We start from the raw sequence: 14,821 nt of genomic DNA on the forward strand, positions 1-14,821 counted from the left end.
ATTTACACGTTAACAATCCCATCAATCAAACAATGTCATCACTCAAGACACTCAACATATACACAATCAAGTTATGTCATCATCAAGGAAATCAAACGTATGCTTAATTGAACTATGTCATCAATCAAGGCAACACATAATTACACAAACAACAAGTTAACACACTAAGGTTGTACACTTTTCAGCCCGAATCTCAAACGAGTAGGGAGCTACGAACTCACCTATGATGAGCAATAACAAGTTAAGATCCAGCTATGAATGTCCAACGGTCGTCAAATGTCTACAACCGAAACTTCAACAACGATCACAACCTACTTTACAACATCACAAATGCATTCCAACAATAAGGTCGAACTTTCTATACTATGTCACTATCCTCAAAGGTACTTTAGAAGTGATTTCAAGAACGTTTAAACAATGATTGAAAAGTTTTGGTTAATTACGGTCACTTAGCACCAAAATTCGAGATGGAAATCAAAATGTTTAAATTCGTGTTTTAACAAGTTATATGACCTTTATTTGATGATATAAGACTTCCCTAAAAGTTATAAGTTGATTGAATGTAACACGAAACGGGAACTGAAAAAGTAGCCAAAGAGGGCAGTGGAGCACGACTCTTGTGCAGAGCAAAGGCCGTGCTCAGCCTCTCAGAGGCCATGCTAAGCCTCTCAGAGGCCGTGCTCTCCAGACGGGCATAAACCACATTTTTCAACCCAAAACTTAATTCTTGACCTTGTAATCGATTAAGGAAGTTCCAAGACACACTTTGAACATAACCAACCATGTTTCATCATAACCCACTTCATAATTTTGTCTCAAAACATCAAATCCATCAAAATCAATCCAAAACCCTAATTTCAAATTAAACGACTTTTGACCCGTTTTGTGACTCAAGGGTTCTTAAGTTTAACTAGAAACAAGTTTACAATCATAAAATAATCGATTTGGGAGGAACTTGACTTACCAAAATCACCACAATTGTTCAAACCCGAAAATTGACCCGAATGGAGGATTCTTGCACTTTTTGATGACCCAAATCTTGATATGATGCAAAGGAGATGTAATAGATGATGTTTTTAGCACTAATCCAATTTGAAACCATAATCTTGGTGTAAGAATCTTAGAGAGAGAGAAAGACATTTGTGTGTGTGTGTTTTGTTCTTGTAAGAAAAAAGGAAGGAAGAAAAGATAAGGGAAGGAATGAATGGATGGAAAAAAAATAAGGAAGTTACTTGGGTGATGGGTCATGGGTTTGACCCATGGAGGATCCATTTCATGTTGCTAACAAGATTTAATGTCATCTAGTACTGTAAAGCCAATTAGATATAAATGTCATCTCAAGGTTTTGGTTCGATTAGCACCAACGATGATATCGACTAGCACATAAGTCCTAAAGTAAACTATAAATTGATCTATTTGGACACATTGCACTTACATGAACTCCAAATTGCACTTGAACTATATTGGCCAACTCAATAATTATTCAAATGGAACGAGTGGTCAAACGGTCAAAGTCACGGCTGTTACATGTAGCCCGTTATTAAGATTAAATGATGACACATAAGCAAAATTTTAAAAAAATACTCTAGATAGAAGGCTACTTTATATATATATATATAAGAGACTCAATTGTTATATATATATATACAAGATCTTTTACCCGCACGATATGCGTCTGTTTAAAATTATAGTTGAATTAAGTTGGCTAAATGTTTAGAATGTATACTTTAACAATTATTAATATTTTTCTAAGTTTATATACACTGGTAAAAATTCATCTTGTTTTTTGAACGTTTGTGTCACGAGACGGCTAGCCGTTACATCTATCATCTACTTTAAGTGGTGACATCATTTATTCATGTATCTGAGTTGTAGTTCTTGATGATAATTTATTAGCTTGAAGCAAGTTCACAATATTTAAACCTGTTAGATAAGGCCATCATGTTAACACATATGTTACTTAAAAGCATATAACTCTAAGAAACAACTTACGGTTGTGATATTATTAACTAAATTTCTTGTTTTAGTTAAAAAAAAACGGTATTGATAGTTAATATACCTGACAATTGTTTTTTAAATAAAAATAATTGCCATTGAAGTCTACGATTTTTTTTTATATAATTTTGTAATATATGATTTCATTTAATTGTTAATCAGCTTGGTTTTGTGTGATTTTGACATAATGTATTTGAAACAATTTCGCAATTAACAAATCTTCATGGATAGAAACATTAAAGTTTATATGATATACATAATTGCTATTTGAATGACAAATTAACTCAAAAAGATGATGATCTTAAGCTATCAATAAAAATAACATAATAAAAAAAAATGGTAGATTGATAGGAACCGTCTGATCCCATGTACCGAATTGGTACCCCCAGCAGTGATAGTGTCAAGGTAATTCAACCACTTAAATTCAATTCTGCCTCTGGCAAGATTCGAACCTAGGTTGCTCCTAGAAAGTGGTAGCTGGTGGCCAACTCTTCTACGAAGAGTTGGTTAAATACCATAATAAATACAATAAGAAACTTAAATAACAATATTGACAAAAAGAAGAAAAAAAATTTTAGTAACAATATTGAGAGAAAAAAATACTGAAAAAATCATAAAACCTCACAACAAATTTTGTAGATATGGACTAAGAGTGTCATGATCATCAGGGGCATAGCTATATAGGGGCCAGAGGCGGGGCCCGACCCTCTGAAGTTTTTTTTACGATGTAGGGGGTATATTCTTTTCGTGTAGAAAAATTTCGATATACTCGGTTTTGACCCCTCATTTTAATTGTAACTTTTTTATATACTAAGCAATAAAATTGATCCATTACATTTTACATAAGCCCATTCAAAAATACTTAGCCCAAACAAAAACCCATTACTTAATTAAAATCTTACCCATTAACTAAAAAAAAATAAATAAACAGGAAAAAAATAAAAACAATTCCCTCCTACTCCCGTTCCCTCCTCCCCCCTTTTTGTCCTCATTCTTCCCGCCGGCCAACCACCACCACCTGCAGTCCCGCTCCTGCCACCTCCGACCTCCGGCAGTGGCGCCACCGCCGTCCAGCCTCCAATTTCAGGTATGTGTGTTATTTATTTAGGATTTTATTAGAAATTAGTGATTTAATTTTTAGTAGAAATTAGGAATTTAGTAAAATTAGGGATTTAAGTAGAAATTGTTAATTGTTATTAGAGAATTTGAGATAATGTTTTTGTTAATTGTTATCATATTAGGTAAGCTTGAGTATTTGAGACAATGTTTTTGTTAATTGTTATCATTTGTAAATTGTAAATTGTTCAAGACTCGCCTACGTAATAAGATGTCAGATGACAATCTAGCAAATTGTATGGTGATATACATAGAAAAAGAGATTGCTAGCAAGTTTGACGCAGAGTCCATAATTGAAGAATTCAAGGTTCTTAAAGGTCGAAAGACTGAACTCTAATTTCTTCAGTGAATCGAACCAGGTACCAACTGTTTGTCTCCTTTTTAATATTTACTTTTCTTGGACAAATGTGGTGATTGAAACTTTTTTTTTTATAATAATAGTATTTAATTTTGACCCGACCCGACCCGAAACGATCACCGACCTGAACATATTACCCGAAAAATAGCGTTAGGGAAAAAAAATTGATCCCGACCTCCCACTCAAAAATTTCTAGCTTCGCCACTGATGATCATGAAGTTTATATAATGTTAAATATACCATCTGTTCAATAACATTTATATGAACTAAAAATCAGTTATATATATCTATAGGCCATATATTACATGCGAGATTTTGGAAGAGATTACGATATGAGATTAGACATTATTTTCTTTAGTGTTTTATTTATAGTTATTAACTAATCTATACTATCTATATAAACAAACTATCTCAACAAGTTTAACACTCTACCTTTAAAATCTCTAACTTACCCTTTTAATCTATACTACCATCAAACACTTTATCCCTGTAATTTCAAAAATACCCTTAAAAAAAACCTTACGCGTGTCCATTCTCTTCCCTGAAGTTGCTCAAATAGTATACCAAAAAAACACACATGTGTTACTGAATTTAATAATCAATCAACATAAAAAACGCTCACTCTAAAACAACGACGGTTTGCACTTTCAGCCGGACTAAGAAACACTTGAGTTGAATCATACATTGATGTAATAATGTAACATCCCAAAACTTTTTGACGTTGACAGTTAACTTGCCGTTAACGACCGTTAGTAACTATGCATTTTATATGTGCTTACGTGAATTTAATGATCTACATGAGATATGTGTTAAAGTGATTTAAAGTAATGAAATTAAAGTTGATAATGATTAATAAAGCCAATTAATGTTCCTGATAAGATATAAGGGTCGATAAGTGTCCCCGTAGGCGTTAAAAGAGTCGTTAAGGGCCAAAACGGGTTGTAACGAAGTGCGAGGGCCTAGATGTAAAGTTTTAAAAGTTATTCCACTATATATAATAGCTTGTGCACGACCTAAAGGCTGGAAATCAGATCTAAACCCTAGAAAATTCTCACACACAAAATCCTAGGTTAATTCTTCAAGTTATAGTCGATTTCGGGGGATTTCGAAAGGGTTTTTGCTTGGTTTTCGATCCGCTGATCAACCCGACAGGTATTATATCATCAATTGATTGTTGATTAAGTTTTAAAGTAAGTTTGTCCCTGTAAATTCGACCATGAGGGCTGGGGTTGTTGGAAGTTGATGTTTTCGGTTAAAAACGACGTTTTCGTGAGTAAAATTATTAATAGAGTTGATTAACTATGTCAAGATGCAAAGTTTAATCTTGAATAATGTTGTTTATATGTAAATAAGTGAACTCCAAGTGTTTAATTAGATCCATGTGTGTTCAATTGTGTTTTTAAATTAAACGTTGCGGTTTCGAGTCATTTTGATAATCAAAAGAGGGATTCATTTATGCAATTGATGTAAGGATCAATTGGTGTTTTCAATGAGTGATGTTGGTCTTATTTTAAGTGTATTTGATGTTCATAAGACCTGGAGATGTGTTAAAGTCGTTCGGGATGTGTTTGGTTAGGTTTTGAAGTTGTTTTTCACGTTTAGTCGTCGTAACTCCCGTTACGGTTGCGTAACTCCCGTTAGGTGGGTAACTGAGATAGCACCTCCACTGTAACTCCCGTTACAAATATTCGTAACTCCCGTTAGGGACTGATTTTGTTAACGTTATTAAACGGTCATAACTTTTGAACCGTAACTCCGTTTTTGACAAATAAGCTATCCACAGAATTGTGAGAGAGTCTACTTTCTAATGGTAATTATTTTAAAAGATGATGATGATGTCAAGTTTTGTCATGGGTCATATTTATAGGTATCTAGACTTGAGTTATGACCATAAGTAAGTGGATATCTGATTAGCTCATTATGTCGTTTAATGGTTATAGGTAGTCGGAATACATGCAAAGCTCGATAACTTACGTTATCATTTATTGCGCTCTTCAACGAGGTAAGATACATGACTTTTCTCACGCTGGGGGCACAACAAAAGTAGTTTTCTTTAATTAACCTCTTAATCGGATTATCTTATGTATGTTGGGTTATCCGAGTCATGCGGGAGGTTATATGGGAACATATGCATGTTGAAGTAGTTAATTATGTTGTGATGACGTTTAAAGTTGAAGTAATTATATGCATGCATAGTGTGATGATTACAATGATGTTTCCATGAAGTGTTTACGATATGTGTTGTTGAAATGATTTAAGTTGATATGTTGACGTTTAAAATAAAAGTAAGTATGTGCATATAAAGTATGATGCTTATAATTACGACGCCATGATATGTTTATGATATGTGATGTGATGTTGATAAAGTTGTTGATATGCCTAAATGTTGATATGTGATGGTTTATATGTGCACTTAAGTATGAAATGTCTAGCTCACTAGATACACGAAGAAATGTTATGAGATGTGCACGTTAATGTGGTTATACGTTGAAGTAGGTGTGAAACTCATTAGGTAATGAATATACCTACATTTAAAGTAAAGTAAAGATGTTGATATGTGATTAGTTTAGGTGAAAGTGTAGCTTAAGCTAATATAAAGTAAAGTAAAGATGTTGATAAGTGATTGGTTTAGGTGAAAGTGTAGCCTAAGCTAATAAAGATAAGAATTCTCGAGCATAAGTTGTGTTAAGCTTAACCCGTGCTAGTTGAAAAGCTAGTGCGTACGTGGTCGCTTGGGTGGCTCCTTGCGGCATAGTTATGTTGATCTAGTGTTTCCGGGTGGAGTGACTAACCACCAATGTTAAAAGCATGACGGGATACTAAAAAGTGGTCGCTTGAGTAATTTCTTGCAGCATAGTTACGTTGATCTAGTATTTCCGGGTGGAGTGACTAACCACCAATGTTAAAAGCATAACGGAATGCTTAAAGCTGATTAAAGTTGATAAGTCGATACGTTGATTAAAGTTGATAAGGTGATAAGACGATAAGTTGACATGTTGATAAGTCAATACGTTGATTAAAGTAAATAAGTTGATAAGACAATAAGTTGACATGTTGATAAGTCGATACATTCAATAAAGTTGATCAAAGTTGATAAGATGATAAGTTGATTAAGTTGCTTACATTGATTTAGTTGATTATAAGTATGATTTATTGTTGATAGGCACAATTAGGAGTATATATCCTACATGTGCTATACATATATGTGTGATATGTTTAAGTGTGGTATGTAAGACGTGAGATGAAGTTGATTAAGTTGATTAAGTGGATAATAAGATCGATATATGTGTGAAAGAAGTATATGTGCTTTACGTTATGAGATCAAAATGTGACGTGAGAATATGCGCTAATATGAATACGTGTGACAAGTTTATGTGTGATATGCCAAGATATGATATGAAGTTACGTTTAAGTTGTAAGTCTATGTTGATATGATATAAGATATTGATTAAGATGTGAGTATATGATGATATGATGTATATGTTGATATGAAATGAAATGTGATGCAATGTGGGAAAAGGGAAGTGTGGGTTGATCTATGATTGTTGTGGATGATACGTAATGTGATTATGTTTTGATAAGTAAAATATGACGAAGTTTTATGAAAGTAAAATGACGAACGTTTTATCAAAATGTGTGTATCTTACTTAGCTAATTTTATTAGCTAACACTTGCTGTTATGAAAATGTTGTGTCCTTCAGGATAAGCAAGTTTGAGCTAGAGAAAGATTTAGCTTGTGAGATGGGTAGATGCAATAAAAAAGATTAGCATAGATTGTCGAATACTTAGACTTCCCATAGCCTATGTTTCGGCTACATTATTTACGTTTATGTTACATGTGATAATGAATGGCATTTATGTTTGTGCCAAGACTTGGATTTCATTTATATTATTTTGATGATGCACGTTAGTAACACCATTTTATAAAGGTACCATCCGGTTACGGATGGGAAAGTTTTAAAGTGATCCTTTTCCGCTACGTTTTAATCGCCGTTTGGCAAAAGTTTTTTCGAAATCCAGGTTTTAAAACAACGGGTGTTACAAATAACACGGTACTTTCACTTAACCAACTTTTTTTCCTATGCCTCGACGCATCGTGCGGGTACAAGGCTAGTCAATATTTAATATATATATATAGTTTTGGTTTATAAAATTGATTTGATTTAATTATTTTTTATTTAACCTTTATTATATATTTGTCTTTTTCTTTCTTTTGTTTTAAGCATATATCATACTAGCTTAGACCCGCACAAAGAACTGATTAAGAAAAAAAGCTAAAAAAATATAATAACTGATAATTACACTATTATTAATAATTTATGATAATATAAAACCGTCAAATTACGTACTACTGATGTAAATAATAAAATTATAGTTTATGAATATATGATATGGGGGTGGGTTATTTCAAGAACCCTTAAAAAAAAAGAACCCAAGAACGAATCCTAACCATCCATTTATCAAGATCAAATTTTAATCAGGAAGGGTATTCTAGTCATTTAACATGTAATTACGAGTATATAACGTGTTAATTCTCCTCATTCGCGTTCTTAAGTGTGTGTAAAAACACACACCTTCCCACCTTCTGCTCTCAACAAAATTCCAATCAAAATCTCCAAATTCCGCTCAAATATTCATATATTCCGATCAATCCTATGCGAAATCGCGATCAAACCTCCATTAATTCCGATTAGATTCGATTTCAGATCTCAATTTCTAAAAAAAAAAAAATTCATAAATTCATATAAAAATTCATATTCCGGTTTTTGTGAAATTCAGATCCAATTTCCGATCGAACTATAACAGTTAAGTAATCATCAAATCGATTATCATCAATTGCAGTAGTTTTTTTTTTATTTATAACTTTTTTAATATGAAATTTTTTAATTACACAGGTGAATATGGAAGAGGATTCAACTATGAATGATTACGAAGTCAATTCAACGATTCATGAAGAAGATAGTGTGTTCAGTAACCTCTTTGAAGCTGAATCGAGTAAGTTTTCAAATTTTCAGCTTAAAATTGAATGTATGTTGATCCTACACGTGTGTAGCAGATATATGTATGCGTATTTTCAAAGTTTCAGCTTAGAAATTGAATGTATGTTGATCCTACACACGTGTAGTAGATGTATGTATGAAAATCCAAGTTGTATTAGTCGTCTACTCATGTGTAGTATGTTTTTTAGTTAACAGATATGAATATAGGTAGATACAATTGTATTAGTTTTGAAGCTCCAAAATATCGATATAAAAAGTTCATCCTACACATAAGTAGGACACCTTTTGTGTTAGCATGTTTTAGATATGATTAGTCGTTTACACATGTGTAGCTACATATGATCATTTTAGTCCTAAAACTGAAAATATCACTAGAAAGCTCTGTCCTACACATACGTAGAACATGTGCATATCTAAATGTTGTGTGTCGTGCAGGTTCGGTTAACAAGCCATGTAGTAGCTGGTATAACAGTAGGATGATAGAAACAGATGAAGGTGAAATATGTTGGATACCGGAAGTAGAGGAAGATGTAAGACCAGTTAAGGGTCAAGTTTTTGATACAATAGATGATTGCATTGAAATGTATGAGAGATATGCGTACCAAGCGGGTTTTGACACTAGGTTATCCACACAGAAAAAAACAAACAGTGGAGTGGTTAGATTGAAGTACATTTTGTGTAATAAAGAAGGGAAACCACAAGGTGTAAGCATAGATACACTGAATCACGAAAACAGTTGCAAAAGAGTACGTATTTCGTCACTGCAAGTGACAGGATGTGAAGCACATGTCATATTCAAGCTAATCGAAGGCCGACAATCGTACATATTAGACAAGTTTGAGGAAAAACACAATCATCAACTGAATTCGGTGGAGCATAGACACTTGTCGAGAAGACAAAGAAAATTGGGAATCTCTGAAATGACGTTTATTAATAAGGTTTCAACTTCGAATATAGGAGCGACAAGAGCTCATCATATCTACAGCAATATGCTAGGTTCTTACAAGAACACACACGGCATAGTGAACGACTTCAAGAACTACAAGAACAAAATCAATTGTTTTATAAGCTCAAGTGATGCGCAGATGTTGGTAAATAAAATGGAAAACAGACGAGAGCATGTCCCAAATTTTACCTTCGAATACAAGGTAAAAGATAACAGTGAGTTGGAGTGTATGTTTTGGGCCGATGAGACAGCAAAAGCAAATTTTAAAGAATTTGGAGATATCATTTCATTCGATGCTACTTACAGGACAAACAGGCAAGTGTATGATCTTTTTATTCAGAGTCATATTATTGTATTTACACGTGTAAAAGTGTCGTTTATTCATATCCTACAATCCTACACAGGGGTAAAATAACAGTCATAACGTATGATTTTTTTATTCGGAATCATATTATTGTATTTACACGTGTGAAAGTGTCGTTTATTCATATCCTACAGTCCTACACAGGGGTAAAATAACAGTCATAACGTATGATTTTTTTATTCGGAATCATATTATTGTATTTACACGTGTGAAAGTGTCGTTTATTCGTACCCTGCATAGGGGGTAAAATAACAGCCATAATGTGCAATTTCAGGTACAACATGATGTTTGTCCCATTCACTGGGATAGACAACCATAAGAAGACTGTGTCTATCGGAGCTGGTATGCTTAGGGATGAAACAACAGATTCTTATGTGTGGTTGTTGAAAGCGTTTTTGGATACATTTGGAAGCCAACCAAAGATGGTCGTCACAGATCAAGATGCAGCAATGAAGAAAGTCGTTGCACTCGTCTTAACGAAATCAAGGCACCGACTGTGCATGTGGCACATCACTCAGAAGCTGCCTATGAAGGTACAAAATGGAAAAATGTGACATTCTTCACATGTGTAGGTAGGCTAACCATTTTCTTATGCAGGTAGGAAAACGCATGTTTGATAATACTGATTTCAAGAAGAAGTTCAATGACATAGTTTGGAACATATCATTGAGTACAAAGACGTTTGAGAAAAGATGGGCAGAGATAATGAAGGAATTCAAGTTGGAAGAACATCCATGGTTCATGCATATGTATGATATCAGGTCTACATGGATACCAGCTTACTTCACAGACTTACCGATGTCGGGTTTGATGAGAACCACCTCAAGATTGGAAAGCGAAAACTCATTCTTCAGCAATTTTCACAAGTGGTGGAGCAATGTTGATTCAATTTATGATGTCATATGAGTCTGCCATGGAGAGGCAGGGGAGTAGGCTAGAGGTTCTCGACCACCAGACGCATAACAAGAGACCACCGCTTCAAACCCCTCTTCTTATTGAAGAACACGCTTGCAATGTTTACACGCGTACCATTTTCTTGTTAGTGCAAAAAGAAATATATTTGGGAAGTTGTCAGTGTTCTCGGCATTCCGTAACCTCAGGGATGCAAGGATGTGATGTGATTGTGGTTAAAGAGATTAGGGAAGTTAAGAAAAACATACAAAAAGTGGTGGTCGGCAAAAAGAAATACAAGAATGTTGAAGTGGTTGAAGACATCAAAACTGTGGATCCAGAAGAAGCTGAAGATGAAACCGAAAATGAAACAGGGATGGGAAGCACAACCAAAACTGTGGAAAAAGAATATACTTTCCAGGTATGCTACTCAAAAACTCACTTAGCACATTTACTTACACATGGGTAGGTACATCTGATAATATATGCTACGCATGGGTAAGACAGTTTATTAGAATTTTTTAGATGTAACAACGGGTCCTATTCTCTTGTGTGACATTAAGGTGACACATAACAAGCAAAATGGAACCACTGATTGTAGTTGCATGACTTTCACGAGATATGGATTTTTATGCCGGCACATATTTTGTGTGTTCAAGAGCTTGCATGTTCAACAAATTCCAGAAAAATACATACTAAGAAGGTGGAAAAAGGATTTGATACCTCCAGGAATGAGAACACGAAGATATATTGGAGAAGGTGGGTCAAGTGAAGAATGTGAGAGGATGGGAAATGAGTTGCATTTTATGGTAGATGTTTGTGTAGATATATTGCAGAAAGATGAGGAAAAGCTGTCTCATTTTGTTGAAAAAGTCAGGGCGCTAAAAGATGAGATAGAGGCTGCACATTCAAACTCAAGATCAAACGATCATTATGAGGCAATAGAGAGATTCTTAGGAGTTACCAAGCCAAGTAACAATGATGTTCAAAATCCACCTGTTTTACGATACAAGGGATGCGGAAAAGACAGCAGATTAAAGTCTCTAAACGAAAAGGTGACTGAAAAATATCTAAAGCCAAAAAGAAAGTGCAGAAAGTGTGGGACATTGACAAGTGACCACGACGCAAGGAATTGTGAAAAGAAGAAAGCAGAAAAAGCTAAAGCAGAGGCGGTGGCTCAAGCTCTTGAAAAACTTGAAAAGAAGTAATCAATTGGATGTTTGAATTAGAAGATAGATAAATATATAAAAAAGATGTAATTCATTGATAATTTTTTCTTTTTCTTTTTTCCGAATGTTCAAAAATAATGTCCTACACATGCTTAAGAACTTGTGTGAGCAATGTAATTCTAAAACCCTAAACCCTAGAGCGGGATGTGGTAGGGGAATGACGCATTCTAAAACCCTAAAATGCTAAACCCTAAGTGCTAAATCCTAAAAAACCTAAAACGGATGAGGGTTCCCGCTCTAGGGTTTAGGGTTTGAAGCTCGAGGGTTAGCCTATCGGCTAACCCTCGGGCTTCAAACCCTAAACCCTAGAGCGGGATGTGGTAGGGGAATGTTCAAAAATAATGTCGTACACATACTTAAGAACTGGTATATTTATAAATTACACATGGGTAAGTATAACCTACAAATGTGTAGAAAGACCTGTAACTGGTGACTTGTATATCATACACATAGGTAAGTACGACCTGCCCATGGGCAAGTACGACCTGCCCATGGGTAAGATGTATAATGGAAGTAAAAAAGACAGTTCTGCAAAGGAAATTAGATCTGAATTCAAAGATACAGATTGCAAATCATAAGTTTCAGCATTAAACACATGTTCAAAGATAGCTTCATTAACAAGTAGCACAATAAACGACAAAAAGATGTCGAACAATCCTATGTCCCAAGCTAAAACATCAAAATAACAAGATTAAATCAAAGTCTAACAGTACCAAAAAGTATTAAACAACCAAGTTCACCAGCTACAAAGGATCAAAATGCATATTAGAGGCAACAACATTACGAATCGCCTCCTTTCCCGTAGGAACATGATACGACTCCTTGAACACCTTTAAATATTCATGAAATTTATGTTTGAGAATGTTCTCTGAATGGCACAAAATCTTGGTGCAGTATTTCGCCCTTAGGTTAGAAAGCTGAATTTTCTGAGTAACGTCACCACTTGCACGCTCCGTCTTAAATCCAATGTCCCAGTCTTCACGTGCTTGGCCAACATATGTGTCCATATGACACATCAAAAACACCCCACAGTCTGAAGTGTTGTTTTTGGTCCTCCACTTCATCTTCATTATATTATGCTTGACCTTGTTGATACTGTCTGCTTTGGGATGACCATATTTTCTCAAATGACAAACAAATAGGTCACGCTGAAACAAAAAGCAACAAGTACTATGTAAGAAATCAAACTTGGCATTGTAAGCCTAAAGATGCAGAAAAATCGATACTTACGACAACATCACAGACTTGTTTGTATTTCACATCATATTCATCACACGAAGCACTATTATCAATTATGGTGAAGGCAGCCCTTGCAAGATTAAAGACAACGAGGTAGTAGTGCTCAAATGCAAGAATCGGGAAAAAAACCTGCATATTCAATATAACGTATGCTGAGCAGTTATCGTACACATCTGAAAATCAAAGGAGGTATTGCTAAAAATCAGAAACCACAAAAGTACTTACAGTTTCAAAATTCTTCATGTCCAGGAACTGAGTATTACGACGCAATACCAACTGCATATTCGATTCAAAAATCTCGAATGCTTTTTCAAGAGTGAACATTCCGTCCCACATATTAGATGTCTGGTTTAAAAAACTAGTTTAGTAAAAAGTAAAAAAAAAAAAAAACATAAATTAACTTTAACAAACAGCTTACAATTGTTGTGCAATACAAAAACAATCTAGTGGGTATTCCTCCATTGACCTTTTGTTCTTCAAGAAGTATGAGACTCCAAACATCAATAACAGAAGCATGCACAGGAACTCCAGGTGCCAAACTTTCCAAATGGGCACGGGTTAAATAATGGCCAGTTTTTGTTTCAAATACAAACTCCCTAACAAGAATAAACAACAAAAACATAATAAACTGAAAACATGTGAATACATATAAAAACATAAAACTGTAAAATGAAACGATAAAACTACACACGTGCAAAAGAATAAACTTACATGGCTTCACCTTGAAGAACAAAGAAACTGCCAGAAAGTTCAAACTCAAATTGCTCAAGGGACGTAGTGACATCAGTAACCATACCCTTATACGGAGAACGAAAGTATTTTGAAGGTTTTAACATCCGTTTCTTAGCATCCTCTAACTTCGCATTCTTTGCATCATCATTACCCTTTGAAGGTTTCTCCCTCCGCTTCTTAACATCCTCTAGCTTCGCATTTTTTGGATCAACATCATCCTTTTTCGACAAAGCAAAATTAGCAGAAACAGATGGCGGGGAAAAATGAGTGACAATGCGATTACTAGGTTTGGGGAAGGAGTAATGAAATCCTAAGACAGATGAAGAGAAAAACTCGGAGCATAATCTGTAGCACAACGGCCTAGTTTGGTTTTAGGCGCACTTTTATCAATGTTATCAAGAACCGTATTAAGAGCGGGATCATTCAACCACTCGTCTCCATTTAAACCATCACCTTCACCCGCAGAACTGGCAAAATGTTGTTTATCTTCATTTTCTGTTGACTTCTCGAAATTGGTACCATCAGGAACATCTTTTTGGTTATCAAAAACATCATCATCAGTATTCTTAGTATTCTCACAAAAACCATCAGACTTTTGATCATTACAACCCTCTTCATTACATTCAACATCACCACCATCAGCATAATCACATGGATCTTGGACACACTCATTGAATCTTTGATCATCAGCGGTTGGGATTTCAGTTTTTGAGTGTCTTAAAAATTCTTCAAACTTATCCTTCAAACCTAAAAGCTTCACATTATTAGGAAACAATGAGACCCCCTTATTCAATGTAGAATCAAGCTGAAGAACAATTTCCTGAACCTTTGAATAGATTTCCTGAAATGTAACAGAAACATAAAGTATTAAGAATGTAATAAAAAAAAACGATCCTACACGTGTGGAGTTGCTACACATGGGAAGGTAACACTTTAACATTTGTATGACAA

At 34.6% G+C, this 14,821-nt stretch overlaps 1 protein-coding gene across 1 annotated transcript; it reads left to right on the forward strand.

The window, feature by feature from the left end:
• The first annotated feature begins 3,322 nt into the window (after window positions 1-3,322).
• Window positions 3,323-10,685, forward strand: LOC122586731 (protein FAR1-RELATED SEQUENCE 5-like). Its single transcript, XM_043758719.1, has 5 exons — window positions 3,323-3,418; window positions 8,365-8,464; window positions 8,905-9,730; window positions 10,054-10,312; window positions 10,377-10,685. Exons 1-5 carry the CDS (start codon window positions 3,323-3,325, stop codon window positions 10,683-10,685), a joined length of 1,590 nt encoding a protein of 529 aa, XP_043614654.1.
• The last annotated feature ends 4,136 nt before the right edge of the window (window positions 10,686-14,821 follow it).

This window comes from Erigeron canadensis, chromosome 2, assembly GCF_010389155.1.
Source record: "Erigeron canadensis isolate Cc75 chromosome 2, C_canadensis_v1, whole genome shotgun sequence".
NCBI classification, from domain to species: Eukaryota; Viridiplantae; Streptophyta; class Magnoliopsida; order Asterales; family Asteraceae; genus Erigeron; species Erigeron canadensis.